We start from the raw sequence: 20,519 nt of genomic DNA, 5'->3' as shown, positions 1-20,519 counted from the left end.
ATTTTAAACAAAATACATTTTTTTAGTACCCATACAATGCAGATCTTCTTCAAATCTTCTTTATTTCAATTATTTAACAAATTTTAAATTAAAATTCTTCACAAAATTAATTATTTTTAATAATTTTATTGAAAATTTTTCACAAATTCAATTATCTTAAACTATTTTTCAATTAAAATTTTTATGAAATTGAATAATTGTTTATAATTTTAAAAAAATTAGCAAATAAAATTTCCAAAAATTTTTAATTCAAAATCACTTGAAATTCAATTAGTTGGAAAAATTAAAATTTTTATGATTATTGTCTGAAAATTAACAAAATCTTTTGAAATTCAGTTCTTTCTAAAAATTTCAACTTTAACTCTTCCAAAATTATTATTATTATTTAAAAAAAATTTTTATTTAAAAATTTGTAAAACTTAATTAAGTATTGCCTGAAATTTTTTTTTTTTTTACCCTTAAAACTAAAAAACTATGACAAAATTTTTAATTCGAATAAATTGCTTAAATCAGACTTCGAAGAATTATAAAAAAGTGAACTTTAAGAATTTTTTTTTTAAAATTTGTCCTACTTAAATAAAATTTTGAAAATTTGTCTTACAATTAGTTTGATTCTGAAATATTCGAAAATAAATTTTCTTGATAATATTCATTATAGAATTAATAAAAAAAAAAAATGGTTATTTAAAGTAAAATATTTATTAACTAATTAAATTTTGTTAAAATAAAAAAAATCGACTTTTTCTACTTTTTTTTGGAATATAAATCGACTAAAACGACTTTTAGTTTATAACTATAAATTTGTTTATAACGATTGTCAATAATTTTTAAACAATTTACCAACTATTACTAAATGTTTTTAAATTATTACTTTAAAAATGTTAATAAAGAATTCGAAAAACAAAATCAGAGACGTTATGTACAATTTTGTTACCTTTTAATTAATTAATTGTAATAAATTTGCAAAAAATGTTGTCACTTAATTAAAAAATTTCATCAAATATTTTAGGAATAGTGGAAGAAAAAAAGGTACATTTCTCTGAACATGTTTTTATGGAGCGTCATTTGAAAGGATGGTGTCCAAAACACGGTCCAATTCGACAATTTATGGAATTGGTGTGCGTTGGTCTTTCGAAAAATGCATTTATGACAGTCGATGAGAAAATACAACACATTATGTGGTATAAAGATTACTTTGGTGATAAACGAGAGTTACTAAAGGAACTTGGCGCACTTGATAATGAAAATCCATCTGTTTTGCCGATACCAACAAACAAGATTGATTTAGGACCTCATTATTAAATATTCGTAAATATAAATGTTAATTACATTAATCATTTGTTTTTTTTTTCAAATAAAAAAAAATCTTTGTTAAAATAATTTATTCAGGATTACAAAACATAATTTTTTTTTAACTGTCGCTTTAATATAATACCCGATCAACACAAGTCAGTACAATTACAATTTTTTTTTTTTCTCTTTTTAACTAAAAAATATGAATTTGTTTTAAAATTGACAAAAGGTGTATTTAATAGTGTAGAAAAGAAAGTTTTGAAGTAAAGGGTAAAATTTCTCAAGTTTTATCACTTTTGGTTTTAAAAACATATTTCTTTTTTTCAAAAGTTAATTTAATTCTTCTACTTTGTAAAGTCATAAAATTTTGTCCTTTAAATTTTTTTTTTTTATTGTTAATCAAGAAGTATTACAAAACTATTTTCTGTCAAAAAATTATAACAATTTGCATAAAAAATATTTTTTTTTCTTCCAAATTGTTGATCATAAACTTTGTAATTTTCACCAACTTGCCGTTGTGGGATATTTTTACAAAAATTTAATTTGCAAAAATGTTTTTTGACATTCGTACAATATATTTTTGTCAATTATTAAAAAAAAAAAATTATTTTTAAATTATATATTAATGATATTAATCAAATCAAAAATCATTAATACGATTTTTTTTTAAATAGGCAGTGATAAAATATAGGATCAGTTGGGGTAAATGGGGACAAAATCGCTATTTTTCACAAATTACGTAAGTTTCTTCCTTTAAAAGGTAATATTTACGGGTTTATTTTTTTTAAGTTGTTATTTACATTCCCAGGATTAATTTTAGTAGAAAAAAATTTAGATAAGTTTTAAACGCATGAAACTGACTGTCCCCATTTACCACAAAATTTATAAAAAATTTCATAAAATTTGGGGTAAATGGGGACAGCATAATTTCTAAGAAAGTTTTAAGAAAAAAGTTTTCTTAAGTATATTACTGTATTAAGGGATGAAAAAACTTGAAAAAAATTTGTAGTAGATATATAATAGTTGAATCAATTGAAATTTTTTTATTTTTTTTTTTATTTCAGTATTTTGTCTCGGATTTAAAAAAAGTTTTTAATGCATTGAGCGATAACTTGAATTATCTTGCTGCCAATTGTCAAGACAAAAACAAAAACTAATGGAATGACCAGTGCCAAATATTTTGTCTCTCAAAATGATAAAAAAAAGTTAATGTTTAAATAATTCACAATGTCAGCTCTAATATAGTGGGATATTATTATTATTATTATTATTATTTTTTTTTACTTTATCAACTTCACCTCAAACTGCTTTTTGAGGGGTTTTTCGGGAATATTGATTACGAACCTACAATTACATTTTCAAAATCTGATGTCTTTGTATTATTTATAATATTAATTTGGTCGAAATTTCGTTTGTCCGAAAAATCACTTATCATAATAAAATTTACTGCGAACTTGAAAATTTGTGATTATTTAATTTTTAAATTCTCGATTAATTGTTATGACAAATTTTAACTCCTTTAAAAAATGATTGCAGGAACTTGTAATAATTTTGGTGTTATTTAGATTTTAAAAAAATATACAGAAGATTGTCAGCAATAGAAAATATCAATTTTTGACCAGTTTAGAATTTATAATTAAAAAATTAACATTTTTCAAAATTATACTATTTTTTTTTACAATTTTACTCCTTTTATTCATTCATTCTTTTCCACGCTTTTTTTAATTAATCTTCAGAATCTCTGGTACGGATTTTTAGAAAATAAATTTTTTTTTTATTTAATCATCGAATTAAATAAAAACTGTCTAAAATGTGCCTTTAAAAAAAAAAAAAAATGTTTACTAGAATTTGAGAAGAAATTCGATAGAAACATTCTAGTGAAATTTTATAGAATTCATGTTAGAATAATTTTATAGAATCGTTCTAGTAAAATTCTATCTTAGGACTTTTTCGACTGGTTATAAAATTAATTTCAAATAATTTTAGAACATTTATAGTTATACACTTTTCGAATAAAAATTATGTTGAGTTAAAATATTTTATTATAAATAATTATTTTTTTCAACATTTTCACTTTTTTCTTGCAGTAGCTTATTATAGACAAAAATCGCATATTTTCATCTAATTTTTATTAATAATAGATTAATTTATTCAATGAAACATTCTCTACAATCGTAAAATTTTTTTTTCAATTTTTAAAAGTGTTTTGTTAAAAAACTATAAACAATAAAAGTTTTATTCATTAAATAATTTTTTAACAAAACATACTATTAACAATTGAAAAAAAGGTTTACGATTGTAGAGAATATTTTATTGACTAAAATAAGATATTGTTCATAAAAATTGAACTCAAAGAAAAATTTGTTTGAAACAATCAAATAATATGCTTTAACAAAAGTTTATGGTTATGATTATCAACTAAATTATTCAATTGAAATACTTTTATTTGAATTAATCAAAATAATTTATTGCATTAGACTAAAATTTAAATCAAAATTTAAACAAAAAGTTTGTTCTTTACAAATAAAAAATTTGATTCAAAACAATTTTTTTATCGATCGTATTTGGGTTAATTGTCTCAATCAAAATAGGTTAATAAAATTATTTGATTAAGTTAAATTAAAAATTAAATTTCTCTGAGTGTGCGATTTTTGTCCACCAATAAGCTGAGAGAAAAAAGTTAAAATTTTGAAAAAATAATTTAACAAAAAATTTTTAGTCAACATAATTTTTTTCTTTTTCGAAAAATGCGCGCATAATTAAATCCTTCCTTACAACATAACGGATATTTCAAGTTATTCTATATGGACGTTTTCCGAAATATCAATTTTTGGTTCAGGAAAATTAGAATATCCCACAGGAATGTTCGTCGACTTTCTAGGGAAATTCTATAATTTCCCCGGACAAATTAATATCGCTATGACATTCTGAATATCCGGATATGCTTTTGAAATAAAATTTAATTATAAAAGTTTTTGTTTGCAAATATTTTTTGCAATTTTTAGAGCCTCTATTCTCGTTATGAAAAAATAATTATTACATATTATAATATAGTAATTGAAATTTTCGAGTTATAAAAAAATATTGCGATTTACGTTTGAGTGCATTGGCTTAAAGCGCGACGGTGACGGCGACGCCGCCGCGTACTAAGGGTATGTTATTGATCAATGAGGGAAACTAGCATGGATGACCTGTGCCGGCAGAGGCAGCTGTCACTTCCTTTATATTTGACATTAGAAAAAAAAAAATTAAGGCAACTTGCACGTGTAAATCTTTCGTTATTTTAAATTAGACGCTAAAATAAAGTTAAATTTGTTAATTTTAATTTTTTATCGCGTAATAACGTGACGCTCCTGATCATAACAAAACGGGGTGCGACCATCAAATACAAAAAAGTTCGAGGAACGTTTTGCAATCATTCTCTCTCTTTCTCTCTTACGTGTTGTTGAAAGGGTGCATTTCACGATGTACCCGTGTGTTGTTATTGCAATTTAGAAGGCCCTGATAAAGGGTGTGGTGTAATTTTGGAGAACACATTCATCACGCGCCTAAAAGCGCGATTCTCAATGCAGACCTTACGAAGAAAGAACAGCCCCTGCAAATGTAAGTCTCGTCAAAAAAAAAAAAAAAAATTCTTTAATACATCCGCTGTTTTTTTTTTTTTCTTCTATTTTCCATAATTCCTCGAATGAAAATTAATTTAAAAATGAGCTCTGAGGAATATTATTTTGAAAATAATGAGAGGATAATATTGTGATTTTGTTTTCCCTTAACGATAGGAGGGTAAGAGAAAAAATTGATGTAATTATAATATAATAATTTTTTATTGAAAAGGCCTAATATGATTTAATAAATTTTTATTGCACTCAAATAGTTTCGAATAAATTGAAAGAATTTCAATAAGGAAAGCAAAAATGTAAATATATGTACAGAACTCGAGCAACGTTTTTTTTTTCACTTATGTAATATAGTTTCATATATATAGTATATTTACAAGAAAGTTTAAAATATACTTGCGAATTTTTTTTTTGGTAATTATTCCTTATTTAATTTTTTTTTTAAATATAATTTTTAAAAAATTAAATTTTTTTTTAAACAAGGTGTAAAATTTGGAGCAAAATGTATAAATATTTTTTTTTTAGTGAAAGCTGAAAGGGAGTTATATCAATCTTACAGGGATGACTCATAGGCTAAAGAATATCGTGTCAGATCATGCAATTTGTGATTGTATAGAGCTGATAAGAAATTTATGGCATGTATTTAATGATTGTATTTCAGGAATTTTTTTAATGTACCATTATCATTGTTTTTTTTTTTTTTTAAATTATTTGTCGATTGATGGCAAAGAAAAAAATGTACAATTGCATTATTTATGAAAAGTAGGAGAATTATAATTGATGCATTTATAGGGGTTGATTTTGTTTTTTTTTCTGTTTTACCCTCAAAGCTGTGTTTAATATTGGGGGTTAAAGACAGAGTGCGCCACTTTTGCCTTTAGTATGGGATTTCTTATTATTGAATGTTTAAAATTTGTTAAAATCAAAGAGAGTATAAATCATATCACCACAGTTATGCGTTCAATATTAAAGGTTATAAATAATGAAAATTACACTTTTCTAAATTTGGTTTATTAGGCATATTAAATATGCGTGATACTTGTTTATTTTATAAACACTTTTGATAATACTAATTTAAAAATTTACACATGATATGAATATAAAAATAACTAAAACCTTTAATAAAATGAACAATATTTAAATTATTATTTAAGTAACATGATATTTATTAATATTATCACAAATTTTATTATTCAGATTTAGTGTAACAAAAAAAGTTGCGTTGAAAATGTAATTATTTAACAATTTCATCATATTTATAAAATTTGTAATCAATAAAATACAATTTTTGAGGTTAAGTTTTCTAAAAAATAAAATATTGAGAAAAATATAAAGAAATACAATTTTTGGTCAACTGTATCAATTTCTAAGTCGGTAAAGTTCACGCAACGTTTATGATCATAACGATTGAGAAGAAAAAATATTTTTCTATACAAATTATTATTATTTTTGATCTATAAAATTTTTTTTTCATCGTTTCTTGATCAATAATTTTTTGAAAAAAAATTTGTAGGCAAAAAATTAGTTATTATTTTTTGATTGGAAAATATATTTTTTTTCCAATCGTTGATCATAAATGTTGTGAACTTTACCGATGTCAATTTCTAAATTTTGTAGCAAATTAAACCTGAAAATTTAATTCAATATTATTATTTCTATATAGTTATTATAATTTTTAATAGCAGGTGTCGTTCACTGTCTGGATGTCGGTGATATAAGTTTTTAAACCCTTCTTTATTATTATTTTTTTTTTAATAATTATTATTATTTTATCGTCGTTGTCGTCGCAAGCAATAACTTTTGCTGCTTTTGGTAAAATTATTTTATTTTAATTTATTTACACTTATTAATTTTTTATATATTATCAAGTACCTATTATTTTAATTTTTTCAATTTATTTATTATTTATAGTCATTAATTTTTTTTCCGAAAAAAATAGTTTTATTCAGTTAAATTTAATTATACAGTATATTTAATTCATAAAAAAAATTGTTTGGTTCAAGTAAATATTTATTTGATAATAGTTAAGTATACAAGATTATTTGAATCTAATAAATTTTTTTCATTGTAGAAATAATCCTGTGTAATATTCAATTTTTTTTTAATTTCTTCTATTATTTTGAAATAATTCACAAACACAAATTTTCAAATTAAAATTCTTCTCCAGTAAAAGAAAAATATAAACGAAGATACGAAATATACAATATGTAATAATTAAACGGCCCCTTTCACACTGTGCCTAAATGACCGGTACTAAAGTGAGTACTTTATGCACAATATTACAAAAATATACAATTTACAAATAATAATTTATTTAATTTTTTTTTATTTCTTCGAACAATCGAATAAGAAATGAAAAATTAAGTCAAGAACAGTAGTCAATTATAAATAAATATTTTTTAATTTGAGAAAAAAAAAAACAAGAAAAAATCAAAATAAAGTTCTTTTTATTATTTCTGTATATTTGATATATGCACATAAACTCAGTGATTTAAGCTTTTGTGATTTTTTAAAACATAAACGCAAACGTATAAAATCATAACAAGTGGTGTAAAGATAGTCAGAGCATCTGGTGCAAACTGAAAATGAAGAACGAAAAAGTGTAAAGAATCGTATATATATATATACATAAAAAAAAGGGGGATGGAAGAGTTACCCCAGCGATTTTCGAGTGCCGACAGTTGGTGCACTCAACTCTCAAGCAGCTATGGGCACAATCCCACAAATGTAGTTGGCGACTGGGTTATTAGTCGCAAAAAAAGTGTTTTAAAAGGCACTACTCTCATTATCAAGAAGCATATATAGAATAACCTGTAATTGTAACAAGTTTCCGCACTTTCTTTTTATCAACTTGTCGTTGATTATTTTTTTTGATAAAAAGGTTCATTCTTTTATTTTTTTGTCATAAAAAGTGATATTAGAAGTTTTTTTTCAAGTCCCGATTTTTAAACGTATAAAAAATATTTTTTTCCGATTAGTGTACAAAATATAACTTTGAGCTGTGACTTTAAAAAGTATATTATAAATTTATTACTTCTATTGGTGATTTTTATTGATTGTTTTCATCTATTTTTCTATATATTTATATAATTAGGTACCTGGCATTTTATTTCAAATGTATCACTAAAATAAACAAAAATATAATGTTCTAAATTCTGAACTTTCAGATAAACAAAAATATTTTTTACTATTTTTTTAAGTTCAAATTTTATATGCAAATAAATAAAATCAGACTTCTGTCTTTACATTGGCCCAAACTTAGAAATTTTCATATATTTTTTCGTTTTGAGACATCAAAATTTTATTTCTGTAAAAAAATTTTTGCAAAACTTTGTTCGCACATCACTCAAAAATGGCTCAACCAAATCAAGTATAATGAGCGGTTTTTTATTAGAGAAACAGCTAACTTAAAATCATAAATTCACAGAATTTAAAAATATTTAGTTGAATCAAAGATATAGCCGAAAAACCGTTTTTTTGGAGGTTAAAAAATCAAAAAATCAATAATTCCAATTAGTTGCTCCTAAACTTGGTGCAGGAGTATTTTCAGTTTCTCTTATTTAGAATTTGTCATCAGAGAAGTGAAATTATAAATTTAAAAATCACAAAGTGACAAATTTTATTGCAAAAATAGTAAAATTACGAACTTTTAATCTAAATTAATAATTAAAAATTTTTTAATCTTCTATATTAATAAAATCAGACTTTTGTCTGTACATTGCTCAGAATGCAAAATTTTTGACATAGTTTGTCGTTATGAACAACAAGAAGTCCAAAAATGTCCATAAAAAAAATTTGTGTCTGTATGTCCGCAATATTTTGTTCCAGCATCACGTAAGAACGATTTGATCGATTGAAGTGAAACTTGGCAGTCTTTTAGATATTAGCCTTACTTAAAATCTTTGCCATACCCGATGAAAAAATATTAATTTGTATGGAAGATATACGTGCTATAAAACTGTTTTTGGGGTTAAAAAATCGAAACAACTATTATTGTAACCGCAATTGCTTTCAAACTTAATTCAGGGGTATTTTTAGGATCTCTGATTAAGATTTTCACGTTAAAATAATAAAAATGCAAATTTAAAGCATCTAGTTCAAAAATTTGAGAAACAAAAAATCGAATAATAAATAATTGTAATAATTGAATTTATGCGTTCCTAATTATTTTGTTTGTACAAATCTGTTATTACATAGTAAACTTGGTTGTATCTTTTTCTATTGCAACGTTTTGATGCACATAAGTTATATCAAAAAGAGATCGTTTTGTGTATCAGTTTTAGAAATGATACACGAAACGGTCTCATTTTTTGATGCAAAAAATTGAATCAATTTATATCAATCATGGCCGAATTGAATCGACTCAAAATTAAACGAATTTTTTTCAGATATTTTGGTAATAGTACAATTGCGGAGACCATTTCACTATTTAATTTGAAAATGAAAATAACAGAAAATCAAAGACAATGTGCAATTCGATAATTAAAAAGTGACAGCTTATAAAGATAACCTAAAATGCATGAGAAAAAATTTGTCAATGTAAATAAATTCTGAGCAATTTACAGACGATCCTGATGAAAATACTAAGTAAATACTAATAATTTTTTTACGAAAATACTATCGGTCACGCACCACTAGATGTCGAGACAGCTAGTAATAAATATAATAATAATAATAAAAAATGAAATAATAATAAGACTAATAAAAGTGAGCACTAATTCACATTAGTAAGAATTTTTACTAATTTCCAGTAAAATTTTACTATTTGATTTAATAGTTTAACAATTTTTTTTTAGTTTTAGTCAAAACTGACTAAAATTAGTGAAAACTTTTAACTAATTTAAATTAGTAGCTCACTTTACACTAATTCAGATTTAGAGAGTTCATTTCACAAAAAAAGTCGATTGAAAAGAATTTTTATTTTACAAAAAGAATATTTGAAAAATATATATATTCAATATGATAATTATTTAACAAGGGAGAAACAAGATTTCCTAGCGAGCGTATACGTATATAGATTTGATCGTGGAAATGAAATTGATCGTGAATTTGAGGTATATATGGCATTCGCGTTTATTCGACCAGATGTAAATTGATCCACCCTGTGGACGACTTAATTCGTTTGGACCTATTGCTGTTACATGGTTAGACTTGTTCTCCACACAACCCCCACGGAGCATAAATTCGATTTGATTCACGTGTGTTACGTGATTGCATTTCGTATCAACTTGCCCATGATATATCCCACGTAGAGGGTGACATGTCGTCACAATACAATAAGATTTTCAACCAAGTTGCACATATACATATACACACTCACACTGAGAGGAAAAATGAATTTGCTATATATATATATATATATATATGCTGGTTCGATAACAGGTTTCCAAGGAGAAGTGAGTTCAAGTGACACCAGCTGTTAGATTGGTTTTATTCAAGAATGAACTTGAAAATTGATAAACTACTTTATAAACGAAACACAAATCATATTATTCGCGCAATGGCAAACAAAGAAGCCGAAAAACTTTTTTAAATATAGAACACAGAACGAGACAAATAAAACATTTCTAAAATTATTAATAAAAATTTTACTAAAATTACTGTAACAGTAAATTATAGAAAAAAAATTAAATAAATCAATAGAAAAAGTACGAAATCAACAATTACTGCAATCGTAATGTCAATTACTTTTTTTTAGTTTCTTTTCTTCTGTAAAAAGTTCCCACGGAAAGCATATGAAAATTCCATAAAAATTCCATGGTTTTTTCATCAATTAAAAAAAAAATTTCATGGATTTTTCATGGAAATTTAATTTTTTAGACTTTCAAAAAATCTTTCCATATAATTTTCATAAATTTTCCATAATTTTTCAAAAAAATTAATTTAATTAAATGTTTAAGAAAAATGAATGAAAAAAAAAGAAGACTTTGATTTGACTTTTCATAGAAATTCCATTAAATTTTCGTAGACTTTCAATAAAGTTTCTATCAAATTTCCATAAATTTTCCATAATTTTACCAAAAAATTTCCTTATATTCATTGACTTTTTACAGAAATCCCATTATATTTCCATTGAATTTCTATGAAATGTACATGTAAACCCAATTGATGGATTTCCCATGGAAACTTGATAAAATTTCTATGGAATTTTTACGAAATTTCTGCGGAAATTTTTAACCTGAACAGAAAAAAAAGTTTTAGTTAAAATTACTAGATGCATCTGGTTAAAACAAGAAAAAATATTTAATAAGACTGATTAATCTAACAGTTCTGGTTAATTTTTGGGTATAAGAACATAACTAGAACATGTAACCAGAATTTTTAATTAAATTTTCTAATATTTCTAAGCAGAAAAAGTAAAATTTACTATTTCCAGAATAATTTTTACTATTTCAGGAGTAAATTTTACTATTTTCGTAGTAAAAATTACCTTTATTCGTTTTTTAATTTTTCTCCCTGTTTTATACCTATAGCAAGTAAAAAACTATGTGAATAAAGAAAATTAAAATTTTAATTTCAGTCAAAAATGAGCCGACCAGATTTTTGGGCGAGGGTGTGTCGTTTAAAGCGAAGTTGATTGGAATTTTGGAAGTGTCGGAAGCACGTGGGGACAGTATGTGTCAGGCTGCATTGGCGGATTTAAAAATGGCAATTCGAGCTGCTGGCGAACATAAACAACGAATCACTGTCCAAATTAGCATCGATGGTTTACGATTACGCAATGAGAAAACTGGAGTAATTATTTACTTTTTTCCTAATCTCTTGAAAATATAATATATACGTTTTCGCAATGAAAACAAAAAATATTAAAGAAATAACTGTGCATGAATCATTAATAACCAGCTAATGCATTTTATAACAAAGGGAATGAAGATAGAAAAAAATTATTTTTCGTAAAATCAAAATTATATGTATTTAAATTAAAAGATGAAAATTCTTTCAGGACTGTCAGTACCACCATCCAGTACATAAAATATCCTTCATTGCTCAAGATATAAGCGATCCAAGAGCTTTTGGATATATATTTGGATCACCCGATATGGGGCATAGATTTTTCGGTATAAAAACGGATAAATCTGCAGGCCAGGTAAATCCTATATATATTTTAATTTCGTTTTTAAACTACGAAAACAAAAATTAGTAAATAAAGAAAAATTACTTTTTAAATTTACATCGTTTTATACTGGCTTAATTTTTTTTTAAAGAATCCCTTTGATAATAATAGTTTCTAAATTCTATATACCATTTTAAATAGGATCCAAACTAATGTAAACAGGCTTAAGATTTAAAATTGCTATTACATTGTGTCAATTTGTAGCAATAATTCTTTTGAGCAAGGCGCAAAATTATATTTGCACAAGTCTAGTACGAACAACAGTTTCAGAATGATACTGACATCGAACGATGGCTTTTCTAATTCTATAGGCGTGTGTAAATAATTGCGTTACTTTGTCGGTTTGTTGCAATTAACTCCCGTCGATCACACTGTTGTAAGTTTCGAATTAAACACGCTTGGTTTGACTCCCCTTCAAAAGGACTTTATACATATATATGTATATCCACACCCCGAAGTACTTCTTAAAATTCAAATCAACCTCCATTTTCAGAAATTTAACTACTTCAATTTCACTCATCACTGACAGTATATTCTTTTTTAAATCTTGAACATTCCATTAACTTCAAATTTATTAATAATGTTAAAAAGTATATTAATTGTAATAAATTAATTTTTACACAGGTTGTAATAGCGATGAGAGATCTTTTTCAAGTGGTTTTTGAACTTAAGAAGAAAGAAATCGAACAAGCAAAGCTGCATATAGAACAAACCACAATAAAGTTCCACCCAAGTGGAATTTTTGTAGAGCCATCGCCAGATACAAAGGTACGAAGGTCGTTATGGTTTAAGCTTTTTTATTCTTTGTTTCCACATATTTTAGCTTGAGAGAATAGACTTTGAAATTCGTATTTTAAATCTATACAGTAGTAGACAAGCTAACAAGAGAGAATGAGAATTTTTGAGTATGAGGAGGTCGTTCAAAAAGTACGTCACCAACATTAAGCTAATTTTCTTATCAATTCTATTTATCCTTCATAACATTGAATAATCAAAGTACAAACAAAAAAGATTTCATGACGTTTGGTATTTATTGTAAATTTTCATTCAATTTCACGGGAGAATAAATTTGTTTTTAAATATACGCATGGTATAATTGAAAAAGAAGTTCAGTGAAATAAACTTTGATAAAAACAGTTCAAGACATTATAAAATTCCCGTCATGAAATTTAATTCACTTTTGAAAATTCATTACTAGATTCTGGGTTTGTATTTACACTATATATACGTGAAGAGAGAGGAGTAACGCAAAGGAAACTAGCTCTCGCATGTAATTTCCGAAGTATTTCCATCTCAACGAGTTAAAACAACTCTAGCCCAGAATCTAGTTTAAAAAAAATCATCACCACTTTTAGATAGTCATTCTCTATCCTATGCATTTAGGGGTGACGTGATCGTTAAACGGCCTCGTATTAGAAATTCAAGAAGAAAGCAAACACCAATTTTTATTTTAACTTTAAAATCCGGTTTTTAAATATTTGACATCTCGTTTTAAAGAGATAAATCCGTTAAGAAAAAAAAAATAAAGAGCATTAAGATCGTTGAATCTTTATCGTGAAAGACGCAAAAGTGTCTGCTACTTCTTGTGTAGGGTGCGGCAGGTAGCGAGACTTCTCACCATCGGACAATTTCCGAAGTCGAGAAATCTATTGGGAGAAAGCACGAGTCACAAAGTGGAGTGGTAGCAGATCTTTTGGACCTACAGTTTGAACTGAACTCGTTACAGCAGGGCATTCGACAAATGGACAAGATAACACCGGACAATCCAAGGCCAAGCGAGGACCCATTTGACGCTGATCCCTTTGGAGACTCCTTCGCCAATATGAAGGTAATTGAATCAATAACATAAATTATTCTCATTAAAATTCAACATTTACTTAATACTTTTGAAATATCAGGTGAAGGATAACGTTCAACCAATATTGCCGCCGCCGCCATCTTCAAGGAAAAGTCATCTCGATCGACAGCAATCTGTTCAGCAAACTTCTACTTCATCTTCTTCTAGTCCTGTTACAACTGTTACCAGCAAGAGTCCTCCACCTTATGGCTCAACTCACTGGTTCGACAAAGAAACAGAAGATCTATTTACCGATGGAGAACTTTCAAATTTGTCGAGGAATCTTGGATACGATAAAGACAAAGATAGTGTAAGTATCTACAGAAAATTACCTCTTAAGGATGTAAATTCTACAATGCAAATTAATTTTTCAGGACTCGAGTACTCCACGAAGTTATTACAAGAGTCAACAAGTTGATGTCTTTACGGAACTAGATCCTTTAGGAACAGGATCCAAAAAACCATATGTGGACAAAAAGGACTTTTTCCAACATTTAAAAAATCCCCCAAAAAAAGTATTAAAAGATCTAGCAACAACCAGTTCCAGTGAAACATTCCCTGCAGACTTTAGGATGTCGAATATCAACGATCCAATAGAACCTGTAAAGGTACAAAACACCACCTCTAGTTCTGAAAACTACGATGATAATAGTTTCGCCAACTTTGAAAAATTCAATGAAGACGAAACAAGTCCCAGAACGAGTTCTCCACTATTAAAGAAAGAATCCTCTCCAAGGAACAATTATCAACCGCTATCAGTTTCTCTACCACCTGAAGAAGAGAGACAAAAAAGTTTCAGTTCTACCTCAAATACATCAATTCTGACTAAAATGGATAGGGACTCTACAGAATCCACACAAGGATTAATAAAACTTCCAAGTCCAAGAAAGTATTTACAATATTCGAGAAAAGATTACGGAATGGATAGTAGAACACAATCTATAGAAAAGCCTTTTCCCATTGATTTTTCTAATACAAGTGACTCACCAGCTTCTCCATTAAAATCCTGTTCCTCAGAAGCAACATCAAGACTTTCAAACTCCAGTGTAGAAATGGACAATGTTCCTGAACCACCACCCAGAGGATCTGGAAGTATTATGATTAATCCTCCTCCACTGCCACCGAAGAAACAGAGTTCTAGAGGTGCTATAAAACCACCTCCAAGACCTCCGTACACTGAGGGGCATTTTCACTACGACTTCCTAGAACGAGAAGAGGGATCGCCGTCACCAACAAGAAAAGAAAGAAACAAAAGTCCTACAAGAGATATCAAAAGTCGTTTCGATGATAATTTCAGTCCTCCAATGCCACAATTACCAAAGAGATCTGAACAATCAACCCTTTCGGATTCCAGTTTTGAAGATTCGTTTAGCTCGATTATTCCTCCTTCGTTGTCCACACTATTCCAAAATTCTGGAGCAAATCAAACATCAGATATTGAAGTTAAGAAACCCAAACTGCCTTTGTATATTACCCTGAGTCAATTGACGGCTTCAAATCTTAGTGAACTAGCGACAAGTCTCAATATGAGTGTAGATGAATTAACCAATTTAAGGCTTCAGCAACTTACTGAATGTTTAGCAGAATTATGTCTTAAAGAAGCAATAGGTGTAAAAAAAGCTTCAACACCAGTAGTGGAAAAGGCTACTAAGGCGCAGTCCTCTGCTAAAATGGTTGAGACAGCATTCGTCTCCAATGAGCCATTATTTAAAGCGAATTTCGATCAGGAATCAAAATTATCCGATAGTACTTATGATAAATACGCGGTATTTAGAGAACTGCTGCAAACCGAAAAAAATGATCTAGGAAGAAACGGAAGCGATTCCATAGACACAGAAATTAGCGAGGATTCAAGACCACCAGAAGATGAGGAATTTGAAACTAATAATAAGATGGATAATATTGTGTCTTTAAAGAACCTCACTGTTAAATTGCCACCACTGAATGACAGTTTGCTTAAACGAGAACAAACATCAGATGAAGAGGTACGACGTGAATTTCCTGAAACTAAAATAGATAATATTATGTCGAGTAGAAAAGAGGATAAGGAGGAGGAAGAGGAGGAGAAGAAGCTTTCGCGAGATTCCTCAAAAGACAGTGAGGAAGGCACTGAGCAAGAGGATCAAATCGAGGATGGTGAGGAGGTATTAAAGAAATCTCAATCGGAAAATTCAGACAAAGACTCACCTCCAAATGAAACAGAAATCTCATCAGAGAAAGTTGAAATTAAACAATCAACATCGACATCAAGTGATCGGTATGCTGCATTAAGAGAAATTATGGATACTACTGAACAAGTTTCCTTGGATATTGAAACAGAATCTACTAATTATATTACCTCACCAATCAAGACTTCACCTATTAAAAAATCGTCTCGCAAAACTTCTCCAGTAAAAATTTCACCTGCTAAAACAAAACCATCTGCTGAAATAGATCTGATGAGTTTATTTTCTGACACACCACCTCAACTCCCACCAAAGAATAATATCAAAAAAGATACAAAGGCGGTGATGGATATATTCGAGGAAATCAAAATGTTGAATGTTGAAACGCCAACTTCAGTTAATAAATCCATGGCTGGATTTGAAGATGTTTTTTGTCCACTTTCAGAATCAAAATCAATAAAGGAGGAGGTCAAGGAAGAGGAGAACTGGGCAAAATTCGATACAAATGTCTTCCATTCGGAAAAATCTTATGGAGAAAATCATGGTTCAGTTGGTGGCACATCACCTTGGTCCCCAGATGGTAAAGAATTTTACAAGGAGCCACCAACAAGAACAGGAATTCAGAGACATTCAGGTGAAAGTGATAATGAGTGGAAAGATGAAGAAGAGAGCGAGGAAAGTAATGGAAGATATAAAGCAGAGGGTGTACCATATGGACGACCACCGTACGGAATGAACTTTGAAGAACGTGCTTACTATGAAGAGAATATGGAACCTGGTGACAAGGATAGAAGTTTTCGAGATAAAATGGGAAAGAAGACAAGAGGAGTACCTTGGAGTAAACCAGGTCATAGACTTCGCGATCCAACACCTTGGCATGAGGATAGTCGTTGGGAGGAGGAAAGAAAAAGGCATCTTCATAGAAAAATTCCCTATAAGGATGAAGAAGAATATAAAGCCTATTGGAAGTGCAGACACAAACAAAGGCCTTGGAATGGAGATCGAGAAGGATTCTGGCCACACGATGATCCATATTATGAGGAGGAACGAAACAAGAGAAGACTGATGTTATGGAATGAAGAAAGAGATAGTAGAGAAAGATTTAGTAGTCAAGAAAGTATGGTTTACGAAGACGAGGAGAGATGGTCGAGAAGGGAATATGAGAGAAGAAGATGGGAAGCCGATGGGACATATTGCAGTCGAATGTACGGAAAACATGATCCACATTATGGCGGTAGAGATGCCAGGCACTACGATTATCCGCCAGCGTGGGAGGAAGATTATGGTCCTGAACGAACAGATGATTCTCCTAGGTAAGTATCTCTATTAATCTTCTATAAATACAAAAACTGTTTCTATTTTATAAAAAATATTGTTCTTTAATGTTTTAGATATGCTTCTAGAAAGAGGCATTGGCCTAAAAGACCAAACAGTGCAAACGACGGAAGAAACCAAGAAGTTTACTGTAGTGGACCACCGTTATATTCAATGTCAAGGTCGGAATGCAGTGACAACGATTCTGATCCATATCATAGACCGCATAGATCAAGAAGTCGCGATAGTTACTGGGGAAGTGACCAGGAATTCGACAGTTGGGGCGAGAGACCTTATTGGTCAGAGGGAACTGACGCGAAAAATGATTCATTTCATAAAAGAAGAATGCCTAGGCGAACGAGAGTCCAAGCAATTTTATCGCAAAATTCACCATTTGAAGATGACTTCACTCAACCAGGGGAACGTAATGAACCTTCCGTGGATTCATTAAGCACTGAACCACGAACTCGCATTGAAGTAGAATTAAAAAAGTCTCCTAGTCCAAAAAATATCAAGGAACCCGGAAAAAGAGAAACTAGATCTCACAAAAGTTCCAGCTACTTTGAAGATGATCTTACACCTACAGCAAGTGCTTCAAGTGATGCTTCTGATCGACCTAGACTTGGCTCAGATCTTAAAGCAACTCCCGAAGAATTACCTTCTGATATTAAAGATCAGGATACATTTGTTAATGAAGAGAGTAGTAGAGACAGTTTTTATAACGGCGATCAGCGTTTCGACGATGACGCATTTACATTTCGCTCCGAGTTGGAAGATCAAGTGTCAGAGAAGACTACGTTGAAGAACTCCAGGTCCAATAAATATACTAGTAACAAAATTAAAAGTGACCAATATATCAAAAAGTCTGAATCAGTCAACATTTTCGCACGGGAAAACGATCCATTTGACGACGACGAATTCTTTAACTGATCCAAGGCCTCGAGTTCTAAAAAAAGAACTGGGTCTCCTCGCATTACATGGGATCAGAGCACTTGCATTTCTTATTCGCGGCAATCTCAAGGAACATAATTGTCACGAATGTCGATGTTTCTCCCATTTCGAAATGAAGAATGGTATTTTTATATCGGTCGAGCATGTAGAAACACTTTCTGTTTTCCCTAGGCGTTTTAAATGGTTAATAATTTTGAATATAGTTATAACTGTACAGAAACCCAAGAGAACCTTCTCAAACGACTGATGGGTTTTTCCATTTTATGTTGCAACAGATATTACGACTGTCTAATTTGAAAATAGTAATTAAAATTTACTAACACTATTAAATTATTTTACGTATATTGTTGAACCAATATGACGAGAACTTCATCACCAAAAACGCTGAAATAAATGAAGATGTAATTAGAATACATTTTTTTTTACTTAGAATCAATTTGGGACTAATTAGAACTACAATTCGGAAAAGTATTTGTTACGTCTTTAAAGAATTAATGATTATATAAAAGTAAAATGTCTGTTTTTACAACCCCCAATAGCATATCATATTCTGAGCAATAATGTGTCAATATTTCTGAGCAACATTACCAAGCAATATTATTTAAAATTTGCCTGAAATTATTACATCAAGTAAATATTGTAGCAATATGTTGTGATATTTGGGGCTAGATTCATCAAAATATAAATCGAATTGATAAAAGGGTATTTAGGTATTTTATAATACAATTGTAGTTGTTAAATTATTTACTTGTTTATTATTGAAATTTTTAAAATTAAAAAAACTAATACCAAATGTAGCTTAGTTATAAGGTTGGAAATTTTTTCACAACAAAGTTTGATAAAAATATTATTAACACTGTTTGGTAGAAATAATAAAATTGGACAGTTGATAAGTATCTGCTGCATTTAATAGGCAAACGAATGTTTTTAACTATAATTTTTTGTGCAATTTATTATGGTTTTCTAATATAAGAGACTTCAAGGAAAATTGGGGGCGTGTATAAAATTAAAATTTGTATGAATATGATTGTTATACCATTAGTGAAGTTAACGTGTGCCCTGGACTGTTATTGTGTGTGATAATGATCGCTAATTATCAGTCTAATATAATTTTTATGTTAAATGAGGTAAATTAATAGATCTATCGCTGTCATTTTAGGAAATTTTTCAAAAAAAAAACACTAATAAAATTGAATGTCATTCCTTACTGTTAAGACGTAACAATTAAAAGACAGCGTGAGATCTTATGTTAGAAAAAAATACGTTTTATTAATAATTAATAAATAAAATTTGTTGTTTTAATAAACAAAACATGTTTGCATAGTTACATTGTAAATGGCAACTGTTTCTGTTTTTTTACCCTCGAATATTGGATCAAAATCCAAGAAAAGAAAAGAAATCTAGTCAATAAATTCACGCTTCTCTTAAATGTTGTAATTTTTAAATTAAATATTGACAAATGACAATATTTACATTGACTTCTAGTTGATTTTAAGTTAATTGAATTCTGAAAAGTGACAGTACGAGGGTTAATAACTCTAATACAATAAACGATCAATAATTAAATTACAAAAATACTTTTTTAAAAATAATAAATATAGGAAAAATGAAGTGTTAAATTATTTATTTTCAATATCGCTCTATAGAAGAATTGTATAAATGTGTGCACTGTAACTATAAAAAAAAATTTAAATAATTCATCAGGGAAACTCAAAACTTAGACGAATTGTAGCTAATAAACTGTTTATTGTATAAAAATTTCCAACTCGTACTTCATGAAGCAGATTGTCTTGATCGGTAACAAGAAGCATATCCAACAATAAAGATTTTAAAAAACCAATTCAAATCATATGAGAATCAATTTTATCCACACTCATTTAAAATTTTTTCCTTTTATTTTCCCATTTACCTTATTTTTAAAATGTATAAGAATCTGTCAGATAAATTAACTTTTAATTTAATTTCTTATCTTTAAGCAATTTTCAGTTAATGAAAATAATTTATTGGAACAATATTTTTCAACATTGAAAAGATATATATTTTTTAAAGAAGAGACACAATTGATATTTAGCGCTGACATCAGGGCACTTGAAAAAGGTTGGATATTTAATACCTCTTGAAAAATTCTTTCTCGGTGACTGCAGGTTGTTTGAAATTTTAGGTCAAAAAAGAATCAGCGGTGTAAGGATCATGTATATTAAAATATTCTTGGCGCGAGGCAATATTAA

General features: G+C 28.4%; 2 protein-coding genes across 4 annotated transcripts in view; both read left to right on the top strand.

The window, feature by feature from the left end:
* Positions 1 to 2,754, top strand: part of LOC127289356 (28S ribosomal protein S31, mitochondrial) — a 271,935-nt gene extending 269,181 nt beyond the window's left edge. Inside the window, exons 9-11 of one of the 3 annotated variants that reach the window (XR_007844154.1) lie at positions 1,010 to 1,308; positions 1,968 to 2,032; positions 2,358 to 2,754. Coding sequence is in view for 2 of the 3 variants with exons in the window: in XM_051317249.1 (XP_051173206.1) it covers positions 1,010 to 1,302 (293 nt within the window). In the remaining variant the exon portion in view is untranslated. Of the gene's footprint in view, positions 1 to 1,009; positions 1,411 to 1,967; positions 2,033 to 2,357 lie in introns of those variants that run through there. The other 2 variants (XM_051317249.1, XM_051317248.1) reach the window with 2 other exon arrangements.
* Positions 2,755 to 4,448: 1,694 nt separating this feature from the next.
* On the top strand, positions 4,449 to 20,137 carry LOC127289345 (protein disabled). The gene is made up of 8 exons (XM_051317222.1): positions 4,449 to 4,896; positions 11,431 to 11,645; positions 11,854 to 11,997; positions 12,649 to 12,792; positions 13,616 to 13,852; positions 13,923 to 14,171; positions 14,236 to 17,339; positions 17,418 to 20,137. Exons 1-8 carry the CDS (start codon positions 4,860 to 4,862, stop codon positions 18,268 to 18,270), a joined length of 4,983 nt encoding a protein of 1,660 aa, XP_051173179.1. The 5' UTR covers positions 4,449 to 4,859; the 3' UTR covers positions 18,271 to 20,137.
* The last annotated feature ends 382 nt before the right edge of the window (positions 20,138 to 20,519 follow it).

The sequence above is a fragment of the Leptopilina boulardi genome, unplaced genomic scaffold (assembly GCF_019393585.1).
Source record: "Leptopilina boulardi isolate dan_hultmark-lab unplaced genomic scaffold, ZJU_Lbou_2.1 LbouV2_408, whole genome shotgun sequence".
NCBI classification, from domain to species: domain Eukaryota; kingdom Metazoa; phylum Arthropoda; class Insecta; order Hymenoptera; family Figitidae; genus Leptopilina; species Leptopilina boulardi.
This window is presented reverse-complemented; position numbering and strand designations above follow the sequence as displayed.

Bases quoted from the DNA above. Each gene is read 5' to 3' on its own strand.
- LOC127289345 (XM_051317222.1), top strand. From the start codon at position 4,860: ATGCAGACCTTACGAAGAAAGAACAGCCCCTGCAAAT. The intron at 12,793-13,615 runs GTACGAAGGTCG...CTTCTTGTGTAG, and splicing joins AGCCATCGCCAGATACAAAG to GGTGCGGCAGGTAGCGAGAC. The intron at 14,172-14,235 runs GTAAGTATCTAC...TTAATTTTTCAG, and splicing joins ACGATAAAGACAAAGATAGT to GACTCGAGTACTCCACGAAG.